Here is a 16,723-nt window from a genome sequence, read left to right as displayed (position 1 = left end):
ACTCTGTAACACATGGGGTCGCCATGAGCCTAGTGCTATTGTTGTTAGGTGCTATTGAGTCAATTATGACTCGTAGCAAGCCCACGTGACAGAGTAGAACTGCCCCATAGGGTTTTCTAGGCTGTAATATTTTTTTTTTAATTGTGCTTTAAGTGAAAGTTTAGAATTCAAGGCATTTTCTCATACAAAAACTTATACACACATTGTTATGGGACCCTAGTTACTCTGACTATAATGTGACAGCACACTCCTCCTCTCCACCCTGTATTTCCTGTGTCCATTCAACCATTTTTTTTATTCAACCAGGTCCTGTCCCCCTCTGCCTTCTCCAGACAGGAGCTGCCCACATAGTCTCATGTGCTACCTGAGCTAAGAAGCACACTCCTCACCAGTATCATTTTATGCCTTATAGTCCAATCTAATCTTTGTCTAAAGAGTTGGCTTTGGGAATGGTTTTAGTTTTGGGCTAACAGAACTTTACGTGAGCAGATCGCCAGGTCTTTCTCTGCCAGGTGGGTTTAAACTGCCAACGTTTTGGTTAGCAGCGGAGTGCCTAACCATTGTACCACCAGGGCTTCTCTAGTGCAGAGGTTCTCAAAGTGTTATCCCAGTACCAGCACTATGGGTATCACCTGAGAACTTGCCAGAAATGCGGGTCCTCAGGCCCGCCTGATTGAGAAGCTCTAAGGGTGAGACTTAGCAGTCTGTGTTAATGAGCACTTGCAGGTGTTCTGATGCAGGCCGAAGTTTGAGAATCAGCCTGCAAGAGCGCAGTAACACAAGTAATGGAGTCAGAAAATCAGATTCAAAGTACAGAACCAGCCATGAGTACATGAGCGACCCAGGTGAGATACTTGATTTCTTGGAGTTTCAGTGAAATAGCAGTGATTACAAAATCTACCAAGAAGGAGCCCTGGTGGTACAGTGGTTAAGCGCTCGGCTGCTAACTGCAAGATCAGCAGTTTGAACCTACCAGCCACTCTTTGGGAGAAAGATGTGGCAGCAGACTTCCATAAAGACTACAGCCATGGAAACTCTTTAGGGCAGTTCTACTCTGTCCTAAAGGGTCACTATGAGTCTGAAAGCAGAGAATACCAGAGAGATGTTTACCTGTGTTTATTGACTATGCAAAGGCATTCAACCGTGTGGATCATAACAAATTATGGATAACATTGCAAAAATGGGAATTGCAGAACCCTTAATCGTGCTCATGAGGAACCTGTACATAGACCAAGAGGCAGTCATTCAAATAGAACAAGGGGATACTGTGTGGTTTAAAATCAGTAACGGTGTGAGTCAGGGTTGTATCCTTCCACCAAATTTATTCAATCTGTATGCTGAGCAAATAATCCGAGAAGCTGGACTATATGAACAAGAACTGGGCATCAGGATTGGAGGAAGACTCATTAACAATCTGTATTATGCAGATAACACAACCTTGCTGGTTGAAAGTGAAGAGGACTTGAAGAACTTACTAATGAAGATCAAAGACCACAGCCTTCAGTATGGATTATATCTCAACATAAAGAAAACAAAAATCCTCACAACTGGACCAATAAGTAACATCATGATAAATGGAGAAAATATTAAAGTTGTCAAGGATTTCATTTTCCTTGGATCCACAATCAATTCCCATGGAAGCAGCAGTCAGGAAATCAAATGATGTATTGCATTGGACAAATCTGCTGCAAAAGACCTCTTGAAACTGTTAAAAAGCAAAGATGTCACTTTGAGGACTAACATGTGCCTGACCCAGGCCTCACATGCATGTGAAAATTGGACAATGAATAAGGACAACTGAAGAAAAATTGACACCTTTGAATTACGGTGAGAAGAATATGGACTTTCAGAAGAATGAACAAATCTATCTCGGAAGAAGTACAGCCAAAATGCTTCTTAGAAGCAAGGTAGCGAGACTTTATCTCACATACTTTGGACATGTTGTCAGGAGGCATCAGTCCCTGGAGAAGAACATCATGCTTGGTAAAACAGAGAATCAGCAAAAAAGAGGAAGACCCTCAATGAGATGGAGTGACACAGTGGTTGCAACAATGGACTCAAGCATGGCAACAATTGTGAGGGTGGCGCAGGACTGGGCAGTGTTTCGTTCTGCAGTGCATAGGGTCGCTATGAGTTGGAACCAACTCGAAAGTACCTAACAACAGCAACAACAACCTTTTGGTTAGGAGTCGATTGCTTTATTTTTAGAGTCAGGGCTATCTAATTTCTCCTGCATCCTACTTTTCATCTGAAGATCTCTGAGTGTTTTCAGAGTACCACCTGGGAGCAAACTCATTACTGGGGGAGAACATTTATCCCAATGTAGCAGATGGCAGAGCTGTAGGTAACCGCCACATTGGAGGTCATGGAGTGGAAAGACAGTTCTGGTTTCCTGGCTGTTCAGTAAGTTAAGATTGGGCTTGAGCAAGGATAAATGAGACAAAACAGTGTGCGCAGAATGACTCCAACTGCCTGAGGTGCGTGCCCTTTAAGGAAGGAGAGAGTTTACTAAAGGGATTTCAGGGAGTAAATTATAATACACATCAGGCAGCTAATGAAGGGAAGGACAAAGTGCTGAGATTTGGAAGACAAGCTCAGGTCCCAGCATCACCTCTAAGTAGCCAGGTGACCCCAAGCAAATGACATCCTCCCTCTGGGTGTCTGTGTCTTAAACCATTAAGCAAAGGAATCAGAAGAGAAAGGTTCTATGGCTCCTTCTAGCTCTGGCATTCTGAGGCTCTAATATATTGGTAAAAGTAAACCAGCACTTGGCACTAATTTGAGCATTAACCTTTGGCACCAAGAATTAGTGTCTTGGGTTGGATATCCCAGAAGAAGATGCTGAGGCAAGGATTTGTGTGCAAGGGATTTTTTAAGGATATGTTTCTAAGGGAACCCCAACTAGAAGGGGAAGCAGGGGAAGGTGAACTAGAAGGACAGGAGGTTAAGTAAAGTTGCAATCTCAGCCAAGTCTCTCAGAGGGGAACTTCACCCTGATGCCACGGGGAACTCTGGAGTCTAAGTTATGTCTCCAGTCATCCTGATCCCAGGCAAGGTTGCAGGGCTTTCATGCTCCTAAGGTGTCAGTCATTGGTTAAGGTCCACCGGGGTTGGGGGATGTGGAGGGTGGTGGAGGATGCAGGGGCGCTAGGATACTTCTGGCTCTAAGAGACTCAGGTACTGACTATTGGAAATAAAACCACTGGGAATTTGGGAGCTACCTCAGAAATTGATAAAAAGGGATCCAAGGAGATCTGGGCAGGTACTAACAGCTACTGTTAGGATCTGAAAAACACAACAGTGGCATGATTCGGGTTTGGTATAGGAGTCTCGTGATTATTTCAGGTTAAATACCTGGAAAGGATTATAACAGGTGAGTGGGTCATTGGGAATCCTCAAGGGGAGAAGCCTCCTAGGGGAAGGACTGAACCCCGTTACAGATGCCATTCAGTCAACCCTCCTTGCATTTTTACGAAGACACCACCAGATAGGTTAAGAATGCCAGTAAAGGTCTCACCCCTTCGGGAGTAAGGAAAAATGAAGAAAGCTAAATATACAAAAAAAAAAAAAAAATACACAAGGGGAAGGTTATTCCAAAGGACTAATGGACCACATCTACCACGGCCTCCACCAGACTGAGTCCAGTACAGCTAGATGGTGCCTGGCTACCACCACTGACTCTTCTGACAGGGATCACAATAGAGGGTCCCGGACAGAGCTAGAGAAAAATGTAGAACAAAATTCTAACTCACAAAAAAAAAACCAGACTTACTGGAGAAACCGCAAGAGTATGACCCCAGGACACCCTTTCAGCTCAGTAATGAAGTCACTCCTGAGTTTCATCCCTCAGCCAAAGATTAGACAGGCCCGTAAAACAAAACAAGACTAACGGGGTGCAACACCCCAGGGGCAATGACTAGAAGGCAGGAGGGGTCAGGAAAGCTGGTAATAGGTACGGCCAAGGTCGAGAAGGAGAGTGTTGACATGTCATGGGGTTGTTAACCAATGTCAAAAAACAATATGTGTACTAGTTTTTTACTAACTGTTTAATGAGAGACTAGTTTGTCCTGTAAACCTTCATCTAAAGTATAAAAGAAAAAAAAAAAGAATGCCAGTAAACAAGCCCAGGTGAAAGGACCATCCCTGAAACAAAACCATTTCTCTTTCCTCTGTCAAGAGGTGTCACATCTTAAGCTTTCTGCTGCCCCTTTTAATAACAATATAAATATTAAAGAATGGCTGGAAATACCCGCACTAACACGGAGTTAATTAACATGTTGCCTGGGAATGTAGCAGGGAGAAGAATTATTTCATGTCACCAAGACACAAGTTAATTAACATTGGGTTCTTCCAGACTATTTTTTTTTCTTTCCTTTTTAAAAACGGAAGAGATTAACAAGCCCAGGCAGCCCTGGCTGTATTCTTGAATGTTCTATAAAAATTACAGAGATAGAGAGAAGCCCAGGCTCTTCTGACCTTACCCAATCTGCACTTCATTTAATAAGATTCAAATGGTTTGACAGGGATGTAGTCAGGGAGCCCAGTGGGAATCATTTACCCGTCTGCTTTCTGCGCTGACTTGGCAAACCAGTTACTGAGCAAAACCAGGTCTCTATTTATCCCCGTTCTATTTTCTTGTGATGTAAAAAAAAAAAAAGACCAAAAATATAATCATAATCATTGAAAACCACCAAATATTTTGGAACCACCAAATTTGCAAAGGCTCTATGAAGGAATTTAGAAAAAAAAAAAAAGGGAGGGGGATCATATTCTATCAGTCTCTGGGTAAACAGAAGCTTCCTTCACTATTGAATTGCCTGCAGTGTTTTTTTCTTAATGTAAAATGTTCTCGGGGCAGGTTTGGGAGGACAAGCTAGCCTGGCAGCCAAGGGCACTGAAGTCTAAACAAGCTTCCACTGGTTGGGTGGTCCTGTACGCTCCACAGACCCTCTGCCACAGAAGATGGCAAAAAACTGACAGCTACACAGCTGAGCAGGTCTGACAGTAGAGGGCACAGAGTTACCTGTGCAGTAGCTAATATGAAACTAGGAATGCCAGAACATTCCAGGCAAAGGCACTCGTTGAGTGCCTGAAAATCCACACTGCTGAAAGTACGGCCCAAAGCATTAGAGATGTCCTCAGCTGGTGTCTCACTTGGTGTTGTAGAGTTCCTATCTCACTCCTTCACACTTCTATCTCCTGTCATTAGACAGAAAAAGACTTATACATAATGTCATGAGGGTTAGTTATAACAGTAGCTAATCTCTATTCGATACTAGGTACCAAGCCAAGGGAAACCCTGGTGGTGTAGTGGTTAAGTGCTACAGCTGCTAACCAAAGGGTCGGCAGTTCAAATCCGCCAGGCACTCCTTGGCAACTCTATGGGGCAGTTCTACTCTGTCCTATAGGGTCGCTATGAGTTGGAATCGACTTGATGGCACTGGGTTTGGTTTGGTTTTGGCTACCAAGCCAAGTGCTTTACATGTATTATCCCATCTAATCCTCACCATCACCTTGGAAGTTATGGTTGTCTGCTGCCATCGAGTTGGCCCCCAATTCATAGCAATGCCATACACAATGGAACAAAACCCTGCCCAGTCCGGCGCCATCCCCATGAATAGTTGTGGAATAGACCATTGTGATCTGTAGGGTTTTCACTGGCTGATTTTTGCCAAGAAGCTCACTAGGTCTGTTTCCTAGTCCATCTTAGTCTGGCAGCTCTGCTGAAACCTGTTCGGTATCATAACAACACACAAGCCGCCACTGATAGACGGGTGGTGGCTGCACATGGGGGGCACTGGCAGGGAATTGAATCCGGGTCTTCCATACGGAAGGTGAGAATTCGACCACTGATCCATCACTGCTCTCTCACCTTGGAAGCAGGTACTATTATTGTCCCCATTTTACAAATGTGGAAATGGAGGATTAGAGAGGTTAAGTAACTTGCCCAAAGCCACAGAGCTAGAAGGTAATAGTGCTGGAACTCAAGCTTACAATTGACTCCTGGGCCTCTGCCCTTAGCCATATTCCATACTGTCTTCCTATGGGCAGGCACATGCTTGGTGCTTCATGGAGAAGGCATGCTTTCCATCTTTAAATTTCTCATCCCATAATATCAGAGCCATACGAAAGAATATTTATAACCTATATGTATGTTTTGAAGCATGAAAATGAACTCCCAAGAACCCATCCCCAAGTATATAAAATGAAACATTCTCAGCTCCCATGATGCCCAACTCTCCTTTTGCCTGCTCCCCAGAGGTAACTACTATTCTGAATTTTGTGTTTATCATTCTCTTGGCTTCCAAAAGGGAGCCCTGGTGGTGCAGTGGTTAGGCACTCCGCTGCTAACCAAAAGGTCGGCAATTCGAACCCACCCACGGCCCCATGGGAAAAAGATGTGGCAGTCTGCTCCTGTACAGACTACAGCCTTGGAAACCCTATGGGGGTAGTTCTACTCTGTCCTATATGGTTGCTATGAGTCAGAACCAACTCGAGTGTAAATGGGTTTGGTTTAGTGTGTCGTTCAAAAAAATTAGTATTTTACCACTTGGGAATGTATCCCTGAGAACATGCTCCTCAAACAGAAGGAAACGCCAAATGCTTCTCCGCATGGTGCGGCTGAGACTGAGCCTCCACAGCCTGACCTCATTCTGGCAGCATGATGGCTCTGTGGCAGGAGCTGAGGGAGCTATATCCAGAGACAGGTGTCTGTGGACAACCTACCTCCTTTCTGAGGCCCCGGAGGGCCAGGGATGAAAGAAAAGATACCTGAGATAGTCTCTGCGGCAGAGCTTCCGGCCCAGCTTGTAGTAGAGGCGCCGCCCCACCTCGCCCAGCCGGCACCCACAGAGGTCACAGCTAAGGCAGTCCTCGTGCCAGTACTGGTCGATGGCCTTCAGGAAGTAGCGGTCCCCAATGTTCTGCTGGCAGCCGCCGCATGTCAGCAGGGATGGGGGGATCTGCAGCACTTCGTCCACTGGCTCCCTGAAAAGGAAGCCAAGCATTAGGGACAACCTCATCTTGGTGAGACAGGCACCAGACACCAGGCTCTGAGGCAAACAGGTCCGTGGCAGAGCTTCTATTATGGGAATCTCACTTGATTGCCTTTTGGTGACAGAAGGAGAAGTGACAGGCCACCATATCTCTAGGCCAGATTGCAGAGACACCCACCCAGCCTCGAGTAACAACAGGAGTGAGCTAGACTGGAAACCCCAGATCCTATAAGAAGTGAACACAGGGCACAAAAAGCATCCAAGACAACTGTAGGTGGTGCTGTATCCCTACCACAGCCCAGCACCATTCTTGGCACGCTGGTGTCCCTTCTTTTCCCAGCTCTCCCTGCCTACTCTCCTCTATCTTCACAATTCTCCCTCTTTTTTCCTCCTCCCAGACCCAGGACCCAAGAGCATGGCCTAACCCCAGAGGAGGCACTTGGGACTAAACCAGTTGCTTGCTGCCCAGCAGCCAACTACCCAGAGTGCTAAAAATCCACAAATTCCTTATTGAATCTATGTGTGGTCCCTACTCCATGTCCTTCCCAGTTATCCAAAAGCAGGAGGTAAGGGAGAAAGAAAAAAGCAATAAAAAAATTATTTTAGGTTGCTTTCTCTTTCCAAAATAAAAATTCCATCAAGATATAATAGGAATTCTCCTTGTTTTATTTTCTACGGAAATTTCTCATCCCATCCTTCTTAGTGAATGACTCCTTGGAGATCTTGAATCCAAGATGTTAAGGGTCATTGCTGTTCTTACAAAGGACGTCAAATACAAGTTTCTTTCCTCACATGAAAATTTTTACAACAGCAAAACTGATCTGAAAGAAGTTCACTTGGTAAGGAAAATGGGGAGGGAGGCAAGATTATTTTAAAGAGTAGAAGGCCATTAGCAGGCTTCTGAACTCTCAATCCAGGCAATTCTGATACACGTTCTTTCATTAAAAACTTGTACATAGCATCTTCTGTCCACTTTGCTTAGCAGGAATCTGAATACATTTGTTTTACATATTAAAATAAATAATGTTGTCAAAATAAAATAAAAGGGGTGGAACGATTCTAGCGCCAAATGGGACACAGAAAAAGCCTAATACTTGTTGATTTGTAATAATTAACAAGTGCTCTTTGGACAAAAATCTATTATTATTATTTTTTCTTTAAATGGACCTTCTTCCAACTGTAAAATTCCCAAAGGGAGTTTCCCCCTGGGTACCTCGGGGGTATAAATCTTCTCCTATTTCTAGCTGACACCCACTTACCAGATGACCTCAAGTCCTAACTGGTCTGTGCCCACAGAACTCAGTACCCATTGAACGTAGGGACGATGAGCCTCAGGTAACCATTGTTTTTAACACCCTTTGACAACCTCAGGTGACTGTCAGGTAAAGTGCACGCCTCCATATGAATATGTAGGAGATGCTAAAACCATCTCTTTTTTGTAGATAAAGGACATGTTTGGGAGGTTATCTCCTATTAGAACAAGAAAATGTGAAATCCAAGCCGATTAAAAAAAAAAAATGTGATCTTAAATAGTTATTAGAATTCACTGGAGCCTGACTTCCTTCTCTTTGTTTCTACAGATCATGTATCAGGACTTCCATTTTTCCTTCTGAAAAATAACTAATATCCTTGGCATTTTCATGTGCATCAACTCAGAATTGCATCTCTTCTTCCATAGGCCATGATCTTATTTGGGACTTTCGAAAGGCGCCTGACACTGCTGCCAGGCTGAATGCCCCCGGCACTGATGCTGCCAACCAACTGTGAAACAGGAGAATTCACCCTTAGCTCGTGCAAAACTGCCTGGAATTAAAAATGAACTGTTCTTGTTACGGGAAGGCAGCAGGGGCCACAGATTGCATTGTAGAGGAAATCTCTTAAATTCGTGAATTCTGGTTGTCTTTTGTCTTGCATAAGCCTAGGCAAGACTCCATCTGTAATATGGAGTTGCTGATTGTAAGACTCAAGGTGGCCTTGAGTAAGAATACAAAAAACATCTAGTAGGATCATGGTCCACCATAGAAATGTTAAGCAAAAGAGTTATCATGATGGCCTAAGATGAGATAGGAAAGGACAGGATAAGATATTGCTTCCAACTATCTTTCTATAATTAATGATAATATCACATTATCTTTGGTGGAGGTTCCAAGCCAATGAGTGAGTGGAATTTACCCTTAATGTTTTATATTCTCTTAGAGCCTATTCTGAATATTGTACCAGAAAATTACTTCAGCCTGGATTTCTAAGATAATTTATCACCAGTTTCTGAGAACGATAAAAAAGGATGCCCCGCATCATTTCATCAACTATCTTGTCCATCTTCACTTAGAACCCGTCTTCATTGGCCAAATAGTGAAGCAAAGGATGGAGGAGGTCAGCATCCTTCAGTGGGTGCCTGCTATGTTACCAGGTTGGATGCTTCAATTTTCTAATCTCAGTGAAAAAGAACAAACTTTGAAGAGAGCAAACTTCCTTCAGGGAACTGAAACCTCCACATTTATCTTCTAATAAAAGGATTAGTGACTCACTTCTGCTGATCGAAAGGGCATTAGGCACCAATGCATCCAATTCACTCTCTTATTATTGTATTGCTGTGGTCTTGTCCAGTCTCTGAAAGCTCAGGGCTAAATTGTCATTCTGGGCTTGTAAGAAAGTAAGCAAACCATTGTTTGCATAGTTATGGACTTTAAAGTAAAGGAATGTTATTTTTCTCCAGAGAATTTGTTTAAGGAAGCTTGAGTTTTTGTTAACACAAACGTAGATCCTTATAGACTGGTGTCTTAACCTTCAAGATTGAATAGTGATGTTTATATTCTCGTTGGATGGAGGCACTTCCTGTGTTTTATGAGAACATACTGAGCTTTTATGTTGGTAACTCAGGGTAAAACCCAGGTAAATAAACAGTGGAGGGCTGAAATTGGAGGGGGGAGACTTCCAGCAGGAAAGCACAATTCTTTTAAGGCAGGAAAAGAAAAAACAAAACAAATGCCTCTTAAAAGCACAAATGGACAAGTCATTAACCAGCTCCTTTGGTCTGTGTCACAAATCCCTTCAAAGGATTAGCCAGGGACTTCAAAGGAATAAAAATTCTCAAAACCAGACAACTAATGAATCTTTAAAGGGCATTTGCGTTAATGGGAAAATGGTATCTTAAACCACATTTTTCTCCCCATGTTAACACCAAGGAATGAGTTGGGAGTGTAGGTTCGAAGTGGGAAACACTCGAAACCAGTAAAAGGTTCAGAAAACAGATGCGACAAATACTCATTAGAGCCCTGGTTCCCTGACTCCAAACCCGTTTAAAACTACAGTGCAAACCCTGAGACTCCTCTCTCCAGAAAAATTCACCTATACACAAAATGGTGCACTGACTTTTAAGGGGTGGGGGTTACATGAACCCAGATTAACTCTGGATTTGGCGGCTCTAGAAGCCTCGAGGCCAGGGCGTGCTCCTAGGTGGGCGCTCAAACCCCTCACCCGAGGTCCAGCGGCACTGCTAGCCGCCACTCCGCCTGCGGACTGGAAAGGGCTGTCGGGGATCCCGGACACCTCCACTTGGAATGTCCCTCTTTTCAGGATCAAAAGGACAAAGAGAAAAGCAGCTGGGAGCGGACAAGAGGGGAGAAGGGAACAGAACCGAGCCCTGCACGATCTCCAAACAGCATCTGCGCCCCTCTGAGCTCCCCCCTGGGCCTAACCCTGTGCAAACTTTCCAGCTCGCGGCCGCTTCAGAGAGCGTCCCAGGCAGCCGGAGGGGTACAAGGAGGTGCCGAGCCAGTCCCCTCTCCCTGCTGCTCTCTGCCCAGCCCCTCTTGCAGGGTCCCCGGGGCTACCCCGTGAGAAAAAGAGAGCCCTGCTCAAGGCAGAGAGAGCCAAGGGCACGCTGCGGGCGCGCACCTGGAGCCCCCTCGCGGGCTCTTCTCACCACCCTGCCGCCCCGGAGCGCGAGGCCGTGGACACCACGGGTGGCGGGGGCAGGAGCGCCACACTTACTCAGACGGGTCCAGGCTCTTCCTCTCGATGGCCGAGGACATTGGGGAGGGAGGCGGCGTGCCGGGTGGCGGGGGCACTCCCTTTGTGGCGCGGGGCTGGCCGGCTACCGGGACTCGGACCCCCTCGGGTGCTCGGACGCCGCTGCCGCCGCCGCCGCCGCCGCCGCTCCTGCGCCTTCTCTTGCTCCGGCGCTCCGGAGGCGAGCTCGCCCCTCCGCGCTCAAGGACAGTCACCGCGCTCCCTTCAAACGCCAAAGAGAGAGAGCGAATCACCGGGCTGCGGGCGCGCCACGGCCGAGGATGGGGCCGGGGCGCGCAGCCTGGCCCTGGGCGGCTGAAGCAGCAGCTGCTGCTCAGGACTTAACCTTCCATCCCGGTCCCGCCGCCGCCGCCGCCGCCGCCGCCGCCGCCCGGTCCCGCTCGCGCGCTGTCGCCGGCTTCGCGCCGCCCGCGGGGATCGTGCGCGCCGCCCGGTGCCCGGTGTCCCTCGCACCTTCGGCCCGGGTCGCGGCGCGCAGCTCGCCGCCGAGAGCGGGGGCGGGGGGAGGGGGTCGGGCAGGGGGCTGTGCGTCTCCCCCCCGGACTCCCTCCTTGCTCGGGAAGGTCTATTTTCGCTCAGCTTCCCTCTGTCTCTGGTTTCATTTCCTTTTTCCTGATCACGATTCAAATACAATAGAAGGAAATCACATTTAAAGAGACAGCTGCCCGCCCCCCCTTCTTCTTCTTCTTCTTCTTTTTTTTAAACAGGGCTCCAGGGGATTAGCAATACAAACAGCAGCAGCCTCAGGACTGACTTGGCTTCTTAAAGGGGCAAGCATAGGGGATCGGAAGAGTCACTTCGGAAACACCTCTCCTTGGAAAGGAGACCCGGCTGCCTCGAAATCCTTCCTTAGGGCACCCACTCTTTCACGTTCCCCTTCTGGCGTAACTGAAACTAAAGTAACCAGTGGGCCGCTCAAGGAAGAAATAAAAGACAAATGTGTGAAATAAGCACATACAGAAACGCCAGCTTTCGGAGTGGCTTTCGCGCCTGTCGGGGGTTCGAGGTCCCAGGTCCACTGACGCCGGGCGCCGGGATGCCTGGGACAGTGCGGCTCTGCTGGCTGCCGGCTGGGGACTGCGTCCACGCTCCAGATATGCAACTCGAGCTGTGCAAGCAGGGACCGCACGGGCTGGGTACGTCTGAGCGTGCCAGGGGTAGCTAATCCCGGAGGGAGGGACTACGCTGGTCCAGGTCTCCTCTCCATCTGCCGGCGGTAGAATTTTCTCCCTCAGCATCTTTCAAAAGGCGACTGAGGCGGACGCCTGCAGTTTAACTGGCCCCGTGCAAAGTGTCAGTAAGTAATCTGTACAGAGAAAGCGCTTTTCCAATGACCAAGAGCAATAGGGAGCTCATTTTGTCCAGGATCAGTGAAGGGGAAAGAAGCCAGATTTGATGCTGGGGTTAGTTCAGGTCTCCCCCCAACCTTTAAGGCAAAGTCTAGGAAGAGTGAGGAATGCAGAAGGAGACAGGAGGACCAACAGAGTCTGCCCTCTGTAGAGAACAAATTTGGTTCCCCTGGGCCTCAAACTTCCTTGGAAATGTCTACCTTCAAAGCGATTAAAGACCTATTTGTGCATGAAGTGATGATGTCAGCCATAACCCCAAAACACCCAAACCAGTTGGGGTGGAGTAGATTCTGACTCATGGTGACTCCATGTGTTGCAGGGTAGAACTGGCTCCATAGGGTTTTCAAGGTTGTGACCTTTCAGAAGCAGATCACCCCACCTTTCTTCCAAGGTGCCTCTGAGTGTGTTTGAACCACCAACCTTTTTAGGTTAGTAGTCGAGTGCTTAATTGTTTGCACCACCCAGGACTCCTGTGCCAGTCATAAGTCTTGTAAAAAAGGAAACTATCAAGTACTTTCAGAATCCATAATTTTATTTGAACAGTCTTACTCATGGTCATAGGCATTTGATTCCCATTTTAAACATGGTAGTGAAGGGGCTTGGATGAGCTCACCCTGAAAAGTCGTGGCTGAAGTCAGAAATGAATCTTTGGATGCTTCATTTTCCCTCTTCAGACAAATCCTCATTGACTTTTCAGGACACAGCGAGAATTTTCTATTTTCTGCATTGCTTCTGCCATTTTCTCATCTCTATGTCCCAAAGCATGAGTCCGTAAGGAATAAAATTAAAACTTGTGTGTGTATGTATGTGTGCACACACTAAAGTAAGTGTTAAGGGTAGTTTTCAGTCTAAGTCAAGGCCATCAGTATATCGGACATTCTCCTGATCAGACCCTTGTTTTTAACTTAAGAAAAAAAAAAAACAAAACTCCCTAGAATTTTGCAGCAGGCCTAAACTGTGTGATAAATATGTAACCTACAACTCTACGATCAGACATTAAAACAAACATATAGGTTGTGATTAGCAGTTTACTTAGTTATAACTGGTCAATATAGTCATTAAATGTGGAAATTTTGGAATGAGATTGCCTGAGCTTGATGGAGGCTCTTAATTCTCAGCTCGCGTGGATAGGAAAGTTACGTAGTATAAGGAGGCAGTATTGGATAGTGGCTAAGAGCGCAGAATCTGGAGCCAGACTCAGTGAGCTCCAACCCACCACTTACCAGCTGTGTGAACCTGGGCTAACCTGCACTATCCTCATCTGGCTCAATATCATCAGTCAGAACAAGGCAAGGGGCTGACTGTGGAACAGACCCTCAATTGCTCATATGCAAGTGCAAGTCGAAACTAAAGAAAATCAGAATAAGCCCACAAGAGCCAAAGTATGACCTTGAGTATATCCTACCTGAATTTAGAGACCACCTCAACAACAGATTTGACAAATTGAGCACTAATGACCTAAGATCAGAGAAGTTGTGAAATGACATCATGGACATCATACAAAAAGAAAGCAAAAGGCCATTAAAAAGACCGGAAAGAAGGAGAAGGCCAAAATGGATGCCAGAAGAGACTCTGAAACTTGGTCTTGAACACTGAGTAGCTAAAGCAAAAGGAAGAAATGATGAAGTGAAAGAGTTGAACAAGGGCAGCTCAAGAAGACAAAGTAAAGTATTATGATGACATGTGCAAAGACCTGGAGATGGAAAACCAAAAGGAAGAACACACTCGGCATTTCTCAAGCTGAAAGAACTGACGAAAAAACTCAAGCCCCAAGTTGCAATACTGAAAGATTCTATGGGAAAAATATTAAATGACTTAGGAAGCATCAAAAGAAGATAGAAGGAATACACAGTCACTATACTAAAAAGAATTGGGCAACCTTCATCCATTTCAGGAGGTACCATATGAGCAGGAACCAGTGGTACTGACAAAGTCCAGGCTGCACTGAAGGCATCGGTGAAAACAAGGCTCCAGGAGCTGACAGAATACCAACTGAGATGTTTCAACAAACAGATGCAGTGCTGGAAGTACTCACTTATCTATGCTGAGAAATGTAGAAGACAACTACCTGGCCAACTGACTAGAAGAGATCTATATTTATACCTATTCCCAAGAAAGGTGATTATAGAACAATATCATTAATATCACACACATGTAAAATATTGCTGACGACCATTCAAAAGTGGCTGCAGCAGTATATTCACAGGGAACTGCCAGAAATTCAAGCTGGATTCAGAAGAAGAAGTGGAACCAGGAATATCATTGCTGATGTCAGATGGATCCTGGCTGAAAGCAGAGAGTACCAGAAGGATGTTGACCTGTGTTTTACTGGCTATGCAAAGGCATTTGACTCTGTGGATCATAACAAATTATAGATGACATTGTGAAGAATAGGAATTCCAGAACACTTAATTGTGTTCATGAGGAATCTGTATATAGACCAAGAGGAAGTTGTTCAAACAGAACAAGGGAATATTGCATGGTTAAAAGTCAGGTAAAGTGTGCATCAGGGTTGTATCCTTTCACCATACCTATTCAAACTGTGTGCTAAGCAAATAATCTGAGAAGCTGGACTATATGAAGAATGGGGCATTAGGATTGCAGGGAGACTCATTAACAACGTGCACTATGCAGATGACAACCTTGCTGGTTGAAAGTGAAGAGGACCTGAAAAACTATTGATGAAGATCAAAGACCACAGCCTTCAGTATGGATTATACCTCAATGTAAAGAAAACAAAAATCCTCACAACTGGACAAATAAGCAACATTGTGACAAACGGGGAAAAGATTGATGTTGCCAAGGACTTCATTTTACTTGAATCCACAGTCAACACCCACAGAAGCAGCAGTCAAGAAATCAAAAGACACATTGCATTGGGCAAATCTGCTGCAAAGGACCTCTTTAAACGGTTGAAAAGCAAGGATTTCACCCTGAAGACTAAGGTGAACCTGACCCAAGCCCTGGTGTTTTCAGTTGCCTCCTATGCATGTGAACGTGGAGGATAAATAAAGAAGACTAAAGAAGAATTGATGCCTTTGAATTTATCATGGCCTGCCAAAAGAACCAACAGACCTGTCTTGGAAGATGTACAACCAGAATGCTCCTTAGAAGCAAGGGTGGCGAGAATATGTCTCATATACTTTGGACATGTTGTCAGGAGGGATCAGTTCCTGGAAAAGGCCATCATGCTTGATAAAGTAGAAGGCCAGCGAAAAAGAGGAAGACCCTCAATGAGGTGGACTGACACAGTGGCTGTAACAATGGGCTTAAGGGTTAGGGTTAGGGTTAGGGTTAGGGTTAGGGTTAGGGTTAGGGTTAGGGTTAGGGTTAGGGTTAGGGTTAGGGTTAGGGTTAGGGTTAGGGTTAGGGTTAGGGTTAGGGTTAGGGTTAGGGTTAGGGTTAGGGTTAGGGTTAGGGTTAGGGTTAGGATGGTGCAGGACTGGGCAGTGTTTTGTTCTGTTGTACATAGCATTGCTATGAGTTATAACTGACCCGATGGCACCTAACAACAACAACATCCTCACCTGTAAAATGGGGATAAGAATACCTACTGCATGGGTTGTTGTGAAGGTTGAATGAGCTAATGCATGCACAGCATGGTACACAGACTTGATAAAGCAGTGGGGGTTGATAATAGAGTCTCATCATAATGAAGATGAACTGAGCTATGGGATTAAACTTGTGGAAAGCCCCGGCTTATGTTAAACCCATTGCCATCAAGTCAATTCTGATTCACAGCAATCCTATAGGCCTATAGGACAGAGTAGAATTGCCCCACAGGGTTTCCAAGGAGTGCCTGGTGGATTCAAATGCCGACCTTTTGGCTAGCAAGTGTAGTACGCTTATCCACTACTCCACCAGGGTTTCCAAGTGCTCATAAATGTTGACTGCTACACTAGAGCAAAAGACTTCATTGAGAGAATTTAGAAAGGGTTTGAAGTTAAATTTAAAGGTGAAATGGGGTTTAAAATAAGAATTACCCACCCAAATTAAAAAAAATAAAAACTAGCCCTTATTTTTAAAAAGAAATAGACCAGGGTTCCTTCATGGCATTCATGGCAACCCGTAATTGCTCCAAAATAAAAAACATTTTCCGTTTTAATAATCATAATCTTGGTGACTTAGATATGTTTACTTTAATTAGATCTGATAAGTTGCTACCTTCCTTGCTACTGTTTTGCATAGGGCTCAAATCAGTTGTTAAAATATATATATCCTTGGGTTCCAGGAGGTAACCTCAGAACGACCAATTTTTTTGGCGTGAAGTTTCCTTTTAATAATATGCTTCTGCTTTGACCCGAGTATGTGAAGCAAGCGAGAGTACTGCGTATGACTTTGGGTCAG

The 16,723-nt window shown here is 45.4% G+C and overlaps 1 protein-coding gene across 2 annotated transcripts in view; it reads right to left on the bottom strand.

Moving 5' to 3' along the window:
• LMO2 (LIM domain only 2) overlaps window positions 1-16,723 on the bottom strand; it is a 43,520-nt gene that overhangs the window by 8,741 nt on the left and 18,056 nt on the right. The window contains exons 1-3 of one of the 2 annotated variants that reach the window (XM_064288310.1): window positions 11,986-12,280; window positions 10,989-11,229; window positions 6,772-6,987 (exon numbers count right to left, since the gene is read on the bottom strand). In XM_064288310.1, the coding sequence (XP_064144380.1) occupies window positions 6,772-6,987; window positions 10,989-11,229; window positions 11,986-12,265 (737 nt within the window). In that variant the 5' untranslated portion in view covers window positions 12,266-12,280. Of the gene's footprint in view, window positions 1-6,771; window positions 6,988-10,988; window positions 11,230-11,985; window positions 12,281-16,723 lie in introns of those variants that run through there. The other variant, XM_010592138.3, reaches the window with a different exon arrangement.

Source organism: Loxodonta africana, chromosome 7 (genome assembly GCF_030014295.1).
Source record: "Loxodonta africana isolate mLoxAfr1 chromosome 7, mLoxAfr1.hap2, whole genome shotgun sequence".
NCBI lineage: Eukaryota > Metazoa > Chordata > Mammalia > Proboscidea > Elephantidae > Loxodonta > Loxodonta africana.
The sequence above is the reverse complement of the archived record's forward strand: the minus strand, read 5'-3'. Positions and strand labels throughout refer to the sequence as shown.